The 17,787-nt window shown below is 36.2% G+C and overlaps 1 protein-coding gene across 1 annotated transcript in view; it reads left to right on the forward strand.

Annotated features, from left to right (window-relative positions):
* Nucleotides 1–13,753, forward strand: part of LOC113502562 (lachesin-like) — an 85,218-nt gene extending 71,465 nt beyond the window's left edge. Inside the window, exons 8-12 of the mRNA XM_026884175.1 lie at nt 2,925–3,099; nt 5,282–5,391; nt 6,156–6,218; nt 9,108–9,257; nt 11,958–13,753. Of these exons, the coding sequence (XP_026739976.1) occupies nt 2,925–3,099; nt 5,282–5,391; nt 6,156–6,218; nt 9,108–9,257; nt 11,958–12,034 (575 nt within the window). The 3' untranslated portion in view covers nt 12,035–13,753. The remainder of the gene's footprint in view (nt 1–2,924; nt 3,100–5,281; nt 5,392–6,155; nt 6,219–9,107; nt 9,258–11,957) is intronic.
* Nucleotides 13,754–17,787: the final 4,034 nt, after the last annotated feature.

Consider the following 17,787-nt stretch of genomic DNA (forward strand, 5'->3'; position numbering starts at 1 on the left):
GGTTGTAAAGTTTTTTCCTGAATTTTTTATAGTATTTCGATAGTTCACTAGTTTATTTGTTGTTATGATATTAGAACCAGCTGAGGTAACTTAAAGTATTTTAGACTGGGGTAATCGACTAATGGGATATTTTCTCACTCTATTTCGCTTGGAAATATTCTTAACCATTAACCACTTGCATAATGTTGACTATACGACTTCATGACTAATACGAACACTGCAATCCCTAAAATTAAGCATAAGTTTATCACAACTAAATGGCGTCAATATTTTGTAGCAAACAAACATCGGGACAAACTCCGAAATACCGTAATCAAACTAAACAATTCTATTAAAAATCAATACAACTTAGCAACGTTTTAGTTAGATTAAACTAGGCAGGTGATTCTGATACAAAATTCATATTCGAGTAATCCGCTTCACCGGTACCATTTGTCCATGGCCTGTACCACGAACTAGACCGCAAGACTGATACCATCGTTGAAGCGAGACGGGACGAGCAGTAAAGCGCGTCATCTCGTTTCAACGTTTGAAGTTATTCTAAACGTAGAGTTGGCAGTAACCGCACATGCCGGGACCGGAACGGTCTGCCTCAGATTATCTGAACATTAACTTCAGCCTGCGGCGTGGCCTGATATTTATGTTATGATTTTAAAATACTTTTGCAATTTGTATTGGTTTGTTACTTGATTTATTTGAGTTCTCCTATTTTGTGATAAGTTATGGTTGTTCCGGGAAAATAGACTACATCGTAAATCAATGCGGTACTCCGTATTAGGACTAAGATTATTCGATTGTACGGTCATAAAAGAAGATTCTGATTTTGATTATACAAATTATTATTATAATTAATCACTCCCCACCCTCCGTAACTACATCTTATTTTGCAACACTTGCTAAGTAATTCATTTATTTATTTATTTGTTGTGAAACAGAACGGCCGTAGCCGAACACTATTTAACTTATAATTAATTTTAACTCAGTCATGCATCCTTCTCGCAAAAATTCAAACATACTGACATTATCACCTTCCATTCATCCGCAAACACATCAAGATCTGTGTTTGAGTTCAGGAAAGCATTAATGGCAGCTGCTGATCGAGGAAAAGGCGACTTTGAATGTGCCACAGTAGGGGAACTTGGAACATCTAGTAATCGATGTCTTCTGCCACGACAATAATTATCCGGTACGAACAGGTTGCATATTTCATTATGCAGATCCGGTGCATCAATTATGCCCCTAAGAATTTTAAGCACTACAGTCATCTGATCTGCCTTACCTCTAGGGACTTGAAATTTAAGCAGCCCAACAGGAATTTAGTGGGATACAAATAAGGTGTTGTTGTGTTGTTGTGAAAAAGTGATAGCGTGCTATGCTGTGGAGCTTGTTGCGCGGTTTAAAAAGAGCTACCTTGCAATGAATTTGATTAGATTGGATTACGTTACGTTATAGAAAGGCGGAATACCCAATAACATAATATTAAATGAAACAAGTTCCTTTTTAATTGTACCTCCAACTTCCAATTACAGAGGCAACATGATATTTAACGGCTACTTCAAATAGAGTTGCGTTAGCTAAAGTCGTTTAGAAACTATAAAAAGAGTTTTATCCTTCGACCAAGCAATAAAGTTCATGCAGCGTATTTCAATGTGGCTATTATTTTTATCATTATAAATGTCACCTACTTTATATTCTTTTAGATAAATCACTCTCAAAGTAAATGTTTCATATATTCACTAGAAGGATAATATAAAAGTGTTTTATAAATGGAAATAGATATAAGAATTTAAACCTTAATATGAGTTTTCTTTAAGCTCTATTTTCGAAGATAAGACAATATGCTTTCTTGACTGAAACAAGATAAATTGGACTTATTACACAAAATAAATGTCATTTACGTTTATTTATGCAACTACAATCATTGCTAAGAGTCATAACAATGAGTAGTCTACGGCCTTGTTTACAAGAGTTGTCGTGAAAATCTGTTTTTCATTGTGTGACTAAACCTTGAAAATCAGACAACTGTATTGGATATAATGTTTAATCCTTGAGGCAGTTTTCCAAAAAATATTGGATACGTATGTTTTCTTTTATCTCGTTAACAAAAATCAAGATAAAAAATGATATTAAATTGCGCGTGACGTTTTTACCGGTGCGTTTTTTTATTCTCAAGTGATGTAACTAGCCCTCATTACCATATAGTTGATCATTTTAAGTGCTTTTAATCTTCTTTACTTTTAAATAATGTGACAAAATGAAAAATGCGTATTTATTTTTGGTTCTAAATTTTACGACTTACCTGTAGGTGTAGTGGTTAGTAGCCCTGACAGCTATTCTAGAGCACGTGGATTCGATTCTCACCCAGGACAAATGTGGTTGATGAGCACGATCATTACTTCTATGTCTGGGAGTTTAACTAATTACTGTGAGACTACATGGCGGTATATTATGATATATTATTATCTTATTGTAACTGTTATTTTAATAAACTGACGTTTGAATAACTATGTTTTATAATTATTAGAATACAATAACATTTTTAAGCTATGAATAAACAACAAGCAAACTCGTTCCTCAAAAACTCGTAACTTTGGATTTATTGCCTCGCTAAGTTGAAAATACTCAAATACTCGATCATCTTTAAGGATTGAAGTTGGTAATGGAACTTGGTTCTACTTCGAACCTAATACTTCTGCCAAAACCGACAGTCTCCTGAGACTGTGAGTGTTTCTTAAGTATTTTGGTTTAAGTAGATTAAACATCAACTTATTCCTAGTGACCTGCTTATCCGTTGTATGAACTAAGGACCTCTTACAATGTTTGAGCTTAGAATTTTAATTAATGACGGTAGTAGTAGTTGTTTTGTACCGCAAGCTAACCGTCAAAGCTTACTTGTACATTATTGACGGTTTCTTGATTTCCAGTTTCGCCGATGATCTGGGTGCCGAACCAGCTGGTGGGCGCGCCGGCCGGCACCGACGTCACCGTGGACTGCCACACCGAGGCGCACCCGCGCGCCATCTCCTACTGGGTGTATGACAACGTCATGGTGCTGCCCACCAAGAAATACGCCATCAACACTGAGGAGAACTCCTACAGGTAAAGCAGCAATCTTATTTATCAGTTATAGCTAAAACTCCATAATGCTAGTCCTGGTTAAAATCTATCTGTTTACCAAGTTTCGTATAAATCCGTTTAGTGGTTTTTGGGTGAATGAGGGACAAACATCCATACATACAAACTTTCGCGTTTGTAACATTAGTAGGTAGGTATTAACACAGAGTGTGGTAAACGCTTTATTATAATTATATTTTGAACGGAAGACCAAATAAACTGTGTAAATTATTGAGCTGTCGACTATAATTTAAAATTACAATAAGTAATGTCGGTTATTAAGTACGGTCAAAAGTCGATGAACAAAGTCACATTTACAAATTACCATAACTGTTTAACGGACGTGACAATATTGGTGTTATGGTGGCAAGATGTCGAAGTTGTTTGATTTTCTGGTTCCCTGTTACCTCTACTAGAACATATAGTTACTGTTGCTCTGGATGTATTCTTTGGAATTACCTTTCTTTTAAATTAGATCACCTCGCCAATATGACCACTGGTGACGGGAAAAATAAATATAATAAACTCAGCATATTGCAGTCTTCCGGACTTAGGTTTCTCTCAAAAAGTACTTAGTCCTTACATTATGTAAAAAACGTGTCTTATTGAATTGCCCTCCCTTTAACATAAACTTTACAATCACATGAATGATCGAGTGGTGTTCATAAAATGTTCTAGAGTTTCTTGCCGGTTCTTCTCCATAAGAATGACACTTTGGAACCGTGCAACTAGAGTCAGTAATGTAACGTTTTAAAAGTGCCTGAGAAAGGGCCTATTTGAAATAAAAACATTTTGATTTTGATTTTGATTTTGATGGCAGAAGAGTTAACAGACCACGTTACCACAATATGTCAAGTTATGTTTTCTTCAATATAATATAATTTTCAAAACAACGTATTTTTTTGTTCCTGCTTAAAACTTGTTCACTCACATCCTAGTTAAGATAAGGGTCTTCCTCATATTAACTTACGTATAAAAAAAAAAACATTGTAATACTATATTTTTGGAGTAAAATTATCTAAGAAACTGATTTAAGTCTTACTAAACTGGTTAGTTCGCTTTTTGCTGTCGATTGAACAAAATAAATGTATTTTAACGAAATACTCGCAAACACATAAAAGACGATTTTAATTTTTGTTTCATAAAATAACTGTATAATGTAACATAAGTAAAATATTAATAAACCCGGTTGAAGAAATACCTACCAATAAATAAATTCGAACCTATACGGACTGTTGGTTGAATGTCAGTCGAGCGGTCGTCATGACGTCACAGGCTGTTACAGTAAACAAGCGAATTATCCGCATCATTTGCAAAGGCCCCTTGCTAACGGACCCGTTCGTTAATAAATTTGAATATTACAAATCCATTACGGTCGGTTATTATAATTCAGTTAAAGCTTAACAATGTTGGTTGAAATAATCTGAATTTTCAATACGCTACGTTTGTATCAGTTATTCATAAGATTAATAATGAGTAGGTACTTAGTTCGGGAGCGGTCCGTGTGGATTTCGGTTGTAAGCCCAATTGAAAATAGTGATCGGTTTATTACAGGCTCTCTGGAGTATTTACAATACTTAACGATATCATCACATGAATATATGACTGTATGTTCCGGGGCAATATCCACATAACAGAGCATGTAATCCCTTTGCCAAAACTAGACTCAGACTCACACTGACGGCAACGATTCGAGAGTAGGTACTTCGGTAGGCAGGATAGGCAGGTTTTTGGTAAACCTAGCGAGACAGCTAGCAGTTTGATAATATTCTTCAACATTATTCGTAACTAAAATCCAACTCCGACCAGGACTCAATGATTTTAATTCCATTTCACGGTAATAAATACAAGTTAAATAATGTAGATGACTGCTCTTCTTTGCACAAATACTGTTTAATAGAATGGCATCATCTGAATCAGCTTATTTATGTGATCGTATATCGTACGTGGAAAGCTCAGGTATCAGATCGGAATATCTATATTTACCCCAAAGACTTTTCGTCTATATAAAAACCTTCAGCAATATTTCGAAATAAGTTTGATAATTTAATCTATTGTGTTTTCATCCCGGTTTGTGCTCTATCTTAATCTATTAAACATCGTAAAGCTGACTATTCGTATACATATCTATTAGGGCCCAAGTGTAAGTTCATGTTAATTCCAACAGAGCCCATATGAAGCTAACTGTGCGGAACCTGCAGACGGGAGACTTTGGCAACTACAGATGCATCTCCAAAAACTCCCTCGGGGAGACCGAGGGATCCATCAGACTGTACGGTGAGTTAAACACTAGTATTACTCATTCCTACTGTAATTAGCCTCTAGGCTTTAGAGATGGAATGTTTTAGAAATACAAAATAGACTTTAATTGCTGGGTTAGTAGACATCAATTCATATAACACTTGTAGTGTACTGAAATATCAAATTCTTAACGAGTAAAGAAAAGCAAATGGGTGTTACTATTAAGCTATAGTAGGCGGGTGTAAGCTATTATGATATGACTACTGATAGTTCAATACCGATTAAGTTAAATGCAACTGTTTAAATTAAATTTTTATTTTTATTTTCTAAATTACTTCGAACTAAGTTAAAGTAATGGAAATATTTGTACTACATAACATTTTTTGCATATCATTTAATAACAAGTACTTATTACATATTTTAAAAAATATATTACACGCTACTAATGTAAACTAACGTCAGAGTAATATTTTATAATATTGGGATAGTATATTAAACAATAGTGTGTTTTTGTAGTAGTAGTATATTATATTAGGGAAATTAAGACTTGAGTTATTAACTTATTCTGTCATACATTAAACCTGACGTCACTTAGTTTAATAAACTATTACTATATCGCTTGTATTACAAATCGTCCCCAACTTTAATTAAGAAAAAACGATTAAAGTTCTTTCAGCAACAGTTATTTGCGACTTGAAGTTTTTAGGTTTGTGGAGGCGAAGATATGAATAATTTTGAATATACAATGAAGTGTTAAACAGCGAATAACGCCTGAATAAACATCAATTTATTGTTTCTAGAAATCCCTATGCCATCGACGTCACCAAAGGCTACGGAAATGAAAAGCAATGCCAATAAAGAAAGTAAGTATTAAACATTACAAATTCAGAAATTCAGCTCTTGATACCATCTCTCTTGCATTAAGGCTGTTAGACAGAGATAGCACTGCCAAAATTATGAAGTTTTAATCATGTTTTTATTAAGTACCTTCTTGGTAAACGTTCATGATTTGACAACTTAATCCTTTTTTATCGATTTATTTATGTTTTAGTATGCATTTACTAGTTAACAAAAATATGTATGTAGATATACAACATTCATGAAATTTGACATAGAGTGCAATCTACATTGCTGTACTATGTATAATATAGATATTGAATAATTTAAGACCGATGTTTTAAAAAATGTATTTCAAAATATCCCGAATAGTTATGAACTGATAGGCACACTAGCAGGACGATGACCCCTAAGCCGTCTATAACATTTAACTCACCTCATTCCGTATTTACTCTAACCAATGTACGAGGGACCTACCGACACTCTTTTAACAGTATTAATAAATAAAAAAATATGAAAATAGAGTGGCAAGTATAATATAACCAATATAACCATATTATTTATTAATGAATAATACAAATCCTCCTTGCCCGCCTGTATGGTAAATAGTTCCCTTACAAAAAAATTGTTAATTAATTCCACATGTAAATTCCAAAAATCGATGTAACAATCACGAGAGCAATTAATACAATAGATTATGTTTCCGGACTAATTACAAAAATTAATGTTTAATAAGGGTTTTCGTACAGGCGTAGCCAACATTATCGCAAAATTGCAAAAGGTTTAATCATTGTGGGTCATTTTAATACGTTCATCGGCTCTCGGTAAACTATCGGCCTAATTAACATTTTAATGACTTGTTTTATGATACGAACTGTAATTACATACACATATGTGGGAGCTGCGATTATCTTTGTTGACAATCCTCTACCGGTTGTGTGGAGGTTCAATGTTTCGCGTTTATCAAAATGTTGAAGTGATTTCAGCTTTCAATTTTGAATGATGTGGTAAAATGAAAACTACGTAGGTATTCCATATTTATGTTTTTTTCGGACGGAATTAAGCGTATACTTAATGTATTACCACGACCTCCTTACTATAGTAAGGAGGTCGTGGCTAAGCTATAACCGCATAAGTGAATCGATCACAGGTTAAGCTATGCTTGACGCGGTTGGTCCGTAGATGGGTGACCATCTTTGTCATAACGAGTTCCTCCGTGTTTCGGAAGGCACATTAAATTGTGGGTCCCGGCTGTTATTTCTACATCTTTGACAGTCGTTACGGGTAGTCAGAAGCTTGAAAAGTCTGACAACCAGTCTAACCAAGGGGTATCGTGATACCCAGGTAACTGGGTTGAGGAAGTCAGATAGGCAGTCGCTCCTTGTAAAACACTGGTACTCAGCAGAAACTGGTTAGACTGGTAGCCGACCCAAACATAGTTGGGAAAAGGCTAGGCCGATGATGATATTACTAGAGTCAAATATTATTAAAGCTGTTAATCCATAAAAGAAAAACTGCATGAATGGGCACTATCGGACATTGGTAGTAAGCAAAACCAGTTTTATAAAGAAGCTGCTAGTATAACGCAACACTTTTCAATCTTTATAAATTAATTAAACTTGACAAAGAGGGACAATGAAGTAAATAACTGAAAATACTTCCACCCTTCCATAAAAAGACGGTTGAAATATCTTCACATTATTCTTTAGAGTTGTGAGGAATTTCTCAGGTATATTGAGACACGCGATCTGGTCGTTAAACTTATATTAAACAAATCGGTTTGTCGTAAACATGAGAGACTATTGCGCTACTGCTGCACAGGATATATTGCAATACAAAAATATAAAAAGAAAACCATCGCAGACTACCTGCACAAATATTGCTCCTTCAGAACCTAGTCCATCCAAAGGTTGTCTGTAAAAGACCTCTTTTGCCGATGAGACAGACTATTGTTGCACCGTGAAAATATTTATTTGTAACCAATTCTGCATTCATGTGGTGTGCAATAAAGAATATTCTATCCATCTATTCTCAAGGTTATTTTTTATTTGTACCACCTTTCACGGTCATCATCAGCTTTTCACCGGCCAGTTTTGAACGTAGCTCTCCGGCTGTAATATCCGTGCTAACTAAAAATATAAGAAAACGTAATTAAAAGCTTAGTTAACTTAATTCTTAATTGTAAAAACAGTATGATTAGAGTTAATTGTAATAATTTATAACAAAGATCGACCCGGCATACAAAAGCAAAGAGTGAAAGATCTAAGAGAATCTCAATTTGTTTCTAAAATCTAAGCTAAGCTTAAACACATCGTCAGCATCTTCATTACATTAAGACCAATTTTCATCAGACGGCAAAATTCTCATTCTCTTCTCTTTTGTTTAATTTGACTCGTGTATATAGTGTATACAGAACCTTCGTTGTTCTCTTAACGAAATTCTTAAACAATAGATCCAGTTTTAGTGTTTCCCTTGTTTTGTCTAAACCCACCTTTAGATGTCAAGTTTTTATGAATGCACTTCTTGCTTGATGTATCCTGTTTCTTAAATTCTGTGAAACTCTCATGGACAACAAACTCTGAGAATGAAGAAGTGGATAGTGTCTGACTTTTACTGTCTAAACCTAGACCGCCGTCTACTATTGCCGGAGATCCCCTAGGCTGATAGTGTTGACAAAGCACACATCACAACTTGTAGGGTCGTCAAGTCAAATTCTTTATTTCAATTAGACCAGTATACGGCACTTTTGAACGTTATACAACTTAATTCTACAATAAAAATCTAAAATGTTAGTCTGTCGGTCAGAATCCTATTGAAACTACCGCTCGCTCGAAAGATTTAGTGTATTCGCGCTGGCCTCATATTAATTTCGCGTCATGGACATTAGCTGCATGGTAACTGGAGGCGTGTTGCAGGCGTGAGGCGCGTGAACGTGAGCCGGTCGGTCGCGCGCGCCGAGCCGGGCACGGAGCGGCCCAGCGTGGTGCGCGCGCAGCTCGACCGCGCGCCTGACCGCGACGCCGCGCACCACGTCTACCGCCCGCCGCACCCGCATCACGTCTCAGGTAATGGATCATCAATTACCATTTCAAATCACTTTCACTATTTGTTATAAAAAAATATTCACAGCGTGTTTCGGAAATGCTCTGTCATATTTCAAACATTGCTTGTAGATTATTTTATTTTGAAGAAAGTTATCATTTTATAAGTAGGTATATTGTACAGGTTTATTCAAAACACGTTGTACATTTGTCACCAGAATTTTCGTCATAAAGTATATTGTACACTCTTCTTAAATATTTTAGAGTCATACAGAATCACGTTACAGTATTACAACATTAAAGTTTAATAAACTTTTGGTTATTTAAAAATAATAGTCAGAAATTATGCTAATAGAACTTACATATACACATACTACTATAACAACTAAAAATCATTATATTATAGTTGATCGTCTCTAAATGACGTGATTCTCAAAGCCTAAGAAAATCCCTCCATGCATACCTAGGTCTGGCCGCTGGCTATCAAACCCCAACTTTACGCATTATTAACTCCGCAGCTTACGTCGCCTCGCGCGCACCATTTTACGCATCATCGTACATTGTTATGTTTATTTTATCGCAAACTGAGTACAAGGAAATCATATTACTTAGATTTTTGGATAGAATCCCTTTCTTCCCTCTAAAGTTTACTCGACACTACCCTCACCTAAATATACATATGTACATACGTATTTACATAAGACCAGTTCCGCAGCAGACTAGGTTACGCCTAATAATATAGGTGTTACTTCGCGACATATCTTGTATCTGGGCACACTGTCGTTTACCTTGTGTATTACCGAACCATCAAACAGCCAAAACTTAATACATAAAGCCTTTAATATAATAGCATATACAAAGCGAGTCTCAAGCCACAGGAGGCTTTACTTACCTCTTTGTATTCTTTGTTACAATATACTGCATTATTAAAAACGTCTCTCTCCCGACTGATGGTAAAAAATAAATGTGGCGGGGGAAGTCGCGGTGGGTTGAGGAATACGTTACGACGCCTGAACGTCGCAATTGTTTGAATGACTCCAAATGCTAAGAGCATTCGGGCTTTTATCTTTGCAGGAAGAATTTTGGATTCACTCGCATTACCGTCATATGTCTTTATTTGTGTACGACGGCTAGATATTCGCCGCGTCTTAGTTTTAAGCCCAATTCTTTCTCGTTTTATTAAGAATCACATAAAAGAGCATTTTATATATTTTATGATAACTTACTGAGACGTCATACTCTGTTTCCTGCTGTGTCGTAGTCGTTTGCTGAGTATCTTCACATAAGCATTAGATCATATTGAAAAACAAATATCTTTACATGACAAGTTTCAACTGAACGCAGACGACTGTTATTGACAGTTTTCCGATTTGTTCGACAAAGGCCGAAGTTTTAGCACAATCACAAAGGAATAGTTTTAGTTAGGTGCACACATCGTGTTGCTTACAGGAGGGCGACGTGAAGCCCGGGAGCTGCTACATAATTATTGTAACAAGGAGGGTGTGCGGTGAGCGGACCTTCATAGGTAACAAGCAGCGCGTATGTACGCACGCGGTCCCGGCCACCCGCCACATGTAGAACCCGCAGTCCGCCGTCGGTGTCTTGACTACTGCGGTCGAGATCCACCCGGGTCGCTTTCCCGTACAACCAAATAGAGATTAAACATTCAACGAGTTCGCATACACACTTAACCCTCATAAATATTCAGTGCAGACCGCGTACAATCAATTCTTGCAGCTCCCGCCCTCAACGAAAAAGTGTTTGAACAGCCGAATAATATGATATCAAATAGAGACGCTAGCCTTTGAATAAATATTGGGGATATCAAACTTGAATATTCTTTATCTCGAATTGGGGTTTATTTTACGCTACCTTCTGCAGCCTTTATTGTGTGAGAGTATTGGCGATTGATTTATGATCGAGCAGAGCCGTACGTTTCAAGACGGAATGGTAATATTTTGGAAATAAGTATTGACTATCCAAGCCTTCGAGCAAAAGATAAACAAAGGTTACTTACCCCCCCTCACCCGCAGCGTAGAACGATTCCCGCATAAGCGTAAACATTTCAGCACTTTACAAAGAAATCGTTGTTTATCTATGCGATATCAATGTAAAATAAATTACGCGCGAATTCAAACACATCACGGTTGTAAACAAAACAAATCCCATTGTTTGTGAAGCTGGGAAAGTAGACCGTAAGCTGGTGAAACGCTCTTATCGTAGAGAGCAAACAAAAATAGCGACAATGCTCTCACCGACGAATGTATTTAGAATGAAGGAAGCGTTCAGGCGACGATATCGCCTACCTGTGAACACTCCACTGCTTTTTGTGGCTTACCATGACAAACTGTAATGTTCTTTATTTATTTTAAATGTTTGTTTTATTTGATTGGAATTCATTTGTATAAATTATTTAATAAATAAATAATAATAACAACACTTTTTGAAACATTTTCGAGTGCCATCCAAGTTTTACAAAAACAAGTTTATTGATCTGATATCATTAAGCGATTTGGAAGTACTCTTCTAAGATCCTATACCTATAGAGGCCCACTGCTGGACATAACTCTCCCCTAAATTGTACCACGGCACCTGTTACTCTGTCTTCCGAGTCCAGTCAGCTAGCTTTTTAGTAGGGCTGGGAATTCGTGGTCTCCACGCCAGGACTTTTCTGGGATTTGCTTTGACTGTTTGTTTATACCTATATATTAACGTTTGTTTCAGGGACCCGGCGAGTGCATTGTTGGCGGCAGTCATTCCTTGCCATCATGGTTCTAGTGCAATTGGACCTCATCGTTTAATGACTTACAAAATATAACCTTTTCTCCGAAATTTTATTGTTCCAACCAAAAACGTATCCAAACAAATCTATTTATCTCGATTCGTATTTTGTTTGATGTTTGTCTTCCTATAAATGTGATTTATTTTAATTAAGTGTTATATGTAAAAGTGAAACATATCATCCTGAAATTGTGACGTCATATCCCGAGTGAAGAATGTTTGTGTGAGCGTATTTATAGTTGCGTGAAGGGTGATCCCTCGAAATCCCAGAATGAGAATAGGATTAAGATTTTAAATATCTTGAAATGGTACCGCTATACAATATACACTAATACTTGTGGAAACATCTGAATATCTTGCTACCGTTAGCCGCCTATGTCGGTGAATTCTAAAACCTTTCCCAAAACACGTTCTCGTTTAATGAAATACTATTATTTGAGGATTCGTCATCAGTTCAAACACGAATTTTCACAAGATCCCGAATCGTCACAATAGTTCCCTGTAATTATTCATGAACCTCGTTAACCTACTCGGTGTTTCCTACTTCCATTTAAATTTTAAATTATACATTACGTACTATTCGTGCATTGTCCTTCCACAGACGTCTAGTCTAGCGTCATACGAATATTTGCGAATCAAAGCTTTGCGTAGAATAATCCTCAAGAATTTGTGCCAAACTTTACCAGCTCCAGAGACATTTGTGTCACGTAAATAGTTATTCTTTTAACTTTTTATCGTAGTATTGAACTTCCAGTTCCGTTATCTGATAACCAAGTTTACGGTCATCGTTAGTGATATTGTTTGTCTAAGTCATAGTGTAACCAAGCTTGCTATTCACGCTTGTCAAACTGTAAATATAAAACTTAATGCACAGTAAATTAATTGAATAAAGAAATTTTAAACGTAATTATATATTCGTATCTGAGTATTGTTTGAGAATTCGACCTAACATAGACATACATATGTTATCTGTATAAATGATTTATCTTTTATTAAAAATAAGAGACATATTAATAGATTATACTGCATACTTTTACTGTACAGATTGTGTGATTTGGAAATGTAAATAAAAACATTATAATAAATTAGTATAAAATTATCGACGTTTTCAATTTAATTTTAATACCTCTAATCTGAAAGGAAGTCTTAGTAAACCCACAGTGAAACGCCCCCACAATGAAAAAAGGTAATGCGTAGTATTCGTGGATCAGAATTAAAAACTGAGCGACCCTAATGGTGGCGGCGGCGGTGTTGGTGGTAGCGTGTCTGTTCCTGGCCGACACTAAACCGATAAACGTTGAAATAATTAAAAGTGCGAGCTGGGGTCGGCGGGTCGCCGGCTCGCTCCCAGACAATCTTATCACCGTTCTCACTCACTGACAGACGTTATCGCTGGACGGGAATCGATGGCTCGCTTTAATTGATTCCCCACTTTCAATAGCTTTACAATCGGCTCTTTGTCTTTTTCTAATCGAAATTCAGCTGAAGTAGGAAGGAACTAACGAATTTTCCTTGAAAATACCGAACCATGGGGAGCAGATAATAAATACTTTTTCTTTAAGTGGCTTGTGACAGTAGAAAAAAAAAGCGCCATAAGGGTAACTAAGTATACTATATACTTTATTGTTCTCTGAGTGAATTCTCAAGAAATGCACTGTCCATCATTAGTTATAGATAAGATTAGTTATATCTTCTTTCTTCTAATATATAAAATTCCCGTGTCACGATGTTAGTTACCGTACTCCTCCGAAACGGCTTAACCGATTTTTACAAAATGTTGTATACCAATTGGGTAGGTCTGAGAATAGAACAACATCTATTTTTCATACCCCTAAGTGAAAAGGGTTGCTCACACTAAAAAATATATTTTATTTTTTGGACGAAATTTTTTGTTTTTATTTTTTTTATAATGTGGCATTAAAATTGCATACAACTAGAAAAAAAAAATCGGCAAAGCAACGTTTGCTGGGTCAGCTAGTGTATGAATAAAATTGAAGTTAATTAAGGTGCAGTTATCGAATTAATTAAGCCTATAAGGTAAAAGTTTACAGAAAAGAAATTTAAATGGCTCGAGCAAACGATCCAACAACATAAATGTTGATATAGCTGCTCATAAGGAGAGAAGCTGGTGTTCTACAATATGTTAAAACAATTTTTTTCTGAAGAATTCTATCATCTCAGTTGATTTTGTAGAATTGATCAGCATTACAGGTTCTACGGTTAGTTTTGGTAACATATAAAAACTAGCTAGGTAAAGCAATGTCGTAAGTTAGGGGATTCTGATAAACCTAGACAAAATCCAAGCATATATTGTTAAAAAACTAAGTAACATATCTATCAAAAGAAGTGAGACGGGAATGTTGACACGGTAGTAAATAGTTATTGTGAAACCAACATCTAACGCTAAAACAAGTATATTGATTGAAGAAAAAAAATAAACGTAGATAATGAATCAAAAACTAATCGATAGTAGCCAACTGATTGGAAGCCCTGTAACAACACAGCGGTCTTCAAAATTAGCTACGAAAGTGTAGAGGCAGTCGATAGTGGCGAGACGCCGAAGCGGCGACTCTGGTAGCTTGTGGTTCCTCCTGTCAATTAAACTTGGTCCTCGCAAGTCTTGCTGGCGCGGCATCGCAGCCACCAAATTTACTGCAGCCGAGATATTGGCTGATGTTGAAACATTAACTTACAACCGCATTATTTTGTTGCAAACGAAGTTTATCTGCTACTTGGTAAAATTTGTGGATTGGAACTATCACGAAAGTAAGTACGATCATGTGAAATTATATGCGTTATCTACTTAGACGACAAGAAACGAGTTTGCTAGTATAATAATGATTGCAAGGATGTTTTTATTGGCAGAGTTTGTACGGCACAAAATAGACAAAATGTTGTATCGATTGCGTTGTTGCATTTGGCTTTAGCCAAAAACTTAGCAATTACTCCGAAGTACTGTGAATAAATTCACGCTCTTTTGGAAGTCGATTCTGTCCACTTAGTGATTGAGACGAGGTTGAAAAATCGAAAAATATCTTAACCCTACAAATTATTTTGTTATTTAAAAAGAACGACTCCTGCTTTAAGGAATGTAATCCTTGTGTCGCGGGGGGTTCACAAACATACAAATCACATGCAAAAAGACTGTCTGACTATCGTGACTCAGAACAAGTTTTCGTGGATCGCACAAATGTTTTTCCTATGCGGGGATCGAACCCGCACAGTGAGTTTCGCGTGGTGACCTAAACCACTCGGCTATCAGTGCAGTCAGAAATGAAGCTAGAAACGTCCTCATGAAGTTATTACACCTGATTTTTAAATCAAAAGGTCTCATCTTTTGAGTCTCTTCATAGGTTAAACGATAATGACGTCAACCTGCGTCGAGAGCACAGCAGGGGATAATATATGTCCGATTATCGCCAACTAAAATCATCCAAGACCTCTTCAACTGCCAGAGTCCGAGAAACGGGATCGCTCGCGCATTCTCAAGTCGCGTCTGTCATTTGCTCACGCTGGGCATTCTAACAGCGCATATTTCATTTCATCCCCTGGGTCGGCACAATGAGGACATCCGCTATCACGTCCAATCCTACAAAGGTACTTACCGAAACTAACATGACCGGTCCGCACCTGTGTCGGTTGGTATTTGTGAACTCTCCTAGCAGATAGAACAGTTTGCAGCGACCAGGTCGTGCTCAGCGCTAGGACTTACAAAGCGGAATACGCAACTAGTCCATTCGAAGCTCTTTCTTTTTTTCCCTGAGCGACGGATCGCTTACCTGGTGTCATGTGTAGAGCTGTGACGAGATGCTAAAGAAGCTGATGAGTAGGCGACGCAAACAGCTCGTGTAAGAGATTTTATTCCCACAAGAATATTTTTTGCTTGATTTTTTTATTAACTGTTAAGTTTAGTTGGTATTAAGAATTGAAATTACTGATTTCTGTCAATTGTTTTCTTCCTCCTCTCATGAAAAAGTCAACTCACGATTTTTACAAGTTTCGCTCACGCGGATTCACAGGCGCAGGGGACATAACACATTGTTATCCGAAGCAGACAGACACTTTAAAACTAATTTCAGATCTAATGTGCTCTAAAAACTTGCCTGTGACTTGTGATATCTTGTTATAACCGAATGCCACGAACCACTTATAGAAATAACATTATTTAAGAAAAATATCTAATACTATTTTGTCAGACGAAAATCTTTCAGAATTATCTTTGTGTATCCCATTGTATGTAATGCTTGGACGGGCGGACGGCTACTAGAGGGTGGGTCCGTCGACACTTGTAAAATTTCACGCTCCGATACCCGCCTTATCTCGCGTTGGGATATACGGGGTATAACTTACGGTTCTAGTAAAATATTTTTATGATATACCTACAATTTTTTCGATACAATGAACTAAAATATAAGTAGATTTATTAAACAAAATGTTTGATCTAATATATAATAATTATGTCATCAGTGACCTATGTATTCCTGTTAACATTATAAAACTATTGTCAATTAGCACTGAAGGTAGGCTTCCAGTTTATTGGTACTCTTAACTTCAATATATTCAAATCGTTATGGAGACTCTAGACAAACAGCGCAAAATTGCGTCGAATTGGCTGACCATTCACGTATAATCACAATTTTTATTTTGGCGGTTGGAACATGTCATTTGTCAAGATCGGAGTTGGAAAAGAGGTGAGGAAGATTCACTACACTTTCGTAAATGATGAGTGTCTTTCTGTTTATTACTTGATTCTATTCCAAATCATTCAACTCTAGTCTTATTCTACTTCATTCATTTTTAAGATCGATACATAACCTTTCTCTACACTGAAGTACACCTTACATACTGTCATACTGTCATACTATTACCTGGTATTTTAAACATTATGATTTATTAATACATTAGTCACTCAGTTTAATTTGATACGAACGTGAACGTGCGAGTCTCCGTCGTCGGTTTAATTAATTAACTTAAGTTGGCCACCAATGTTGATTTCTTGCTGCTTTACTTAGCAGATTCTAAGATCGTCTAAGACTGCTGTTTGTTATGCGAGATATTTCTAGCTACGCCATCTTACTCATTTAGGTACTCAGTAAATAGCTGTTATTGCGACATTATATTATTTTAACAAAATTTAATAAATTTCGTATATCGAATATATTTCGGAATAAATTAAGAGTAGTATAACCACAGGTAAAAACTCTATCTCAAATGGATACCTTTGAGATAGAGTTTTTACCTGTGGTTATACTACTCTTAATTTATTATCTTTATATCAGAAAGTTTAGGAAAAAACCTAACTTAAAACCTAAAGTACAAATTTCTTGAAACAATTTCAAGTACGTTTAAAACCACATTAAATAAATAAAATATGAAACAGAAAGAGATAGTCATAAAAGTAACAAGCGCCGTACCCGAAAGAAAAATATGATATTGCTTTTAAATATGAAATATTGCGCCGAAAGTGTTCTTGTATTATGAAGAAAAAGGGTTGGAAACGTGACGGTTATGTCCGCTGCGGGGCTGCTCGTCCCGACCATGTGTCTTTATACTAGAACAACAATGAATTGATATAGCCCACCTTGTTATTACTATACTCAACTCTGTCGAGAACGCATGACAACAATCTCCTGAATCCCTTATCCATTAGTAGCTGTACCACCGCTGGGTATCAGCATCTCTGATGAACCTTCTCGCATTAATCATCACGCTTATATGTGTGGACTAAATTCGAGCTCCAGATCTTACGAGTATCTTTGGAAAAGTCACAAAA

This window comes from Trichoplusia ni, chromosome 17, assembly GCF_003590095.1.
Source record: "Trichoplusia ni isolate ovarian cell line Hi5 chromosome 17, tn1, whole genome shotgun sequence".
In the NCBI taxonomy this organism is placed as follows: domain Eukaryota; kingdom Metazoa; phylum Arthropoda; class Insecta; order Lepidoptera; family Noctuidae; genus Trichoplusia; species Trichoplusia ni.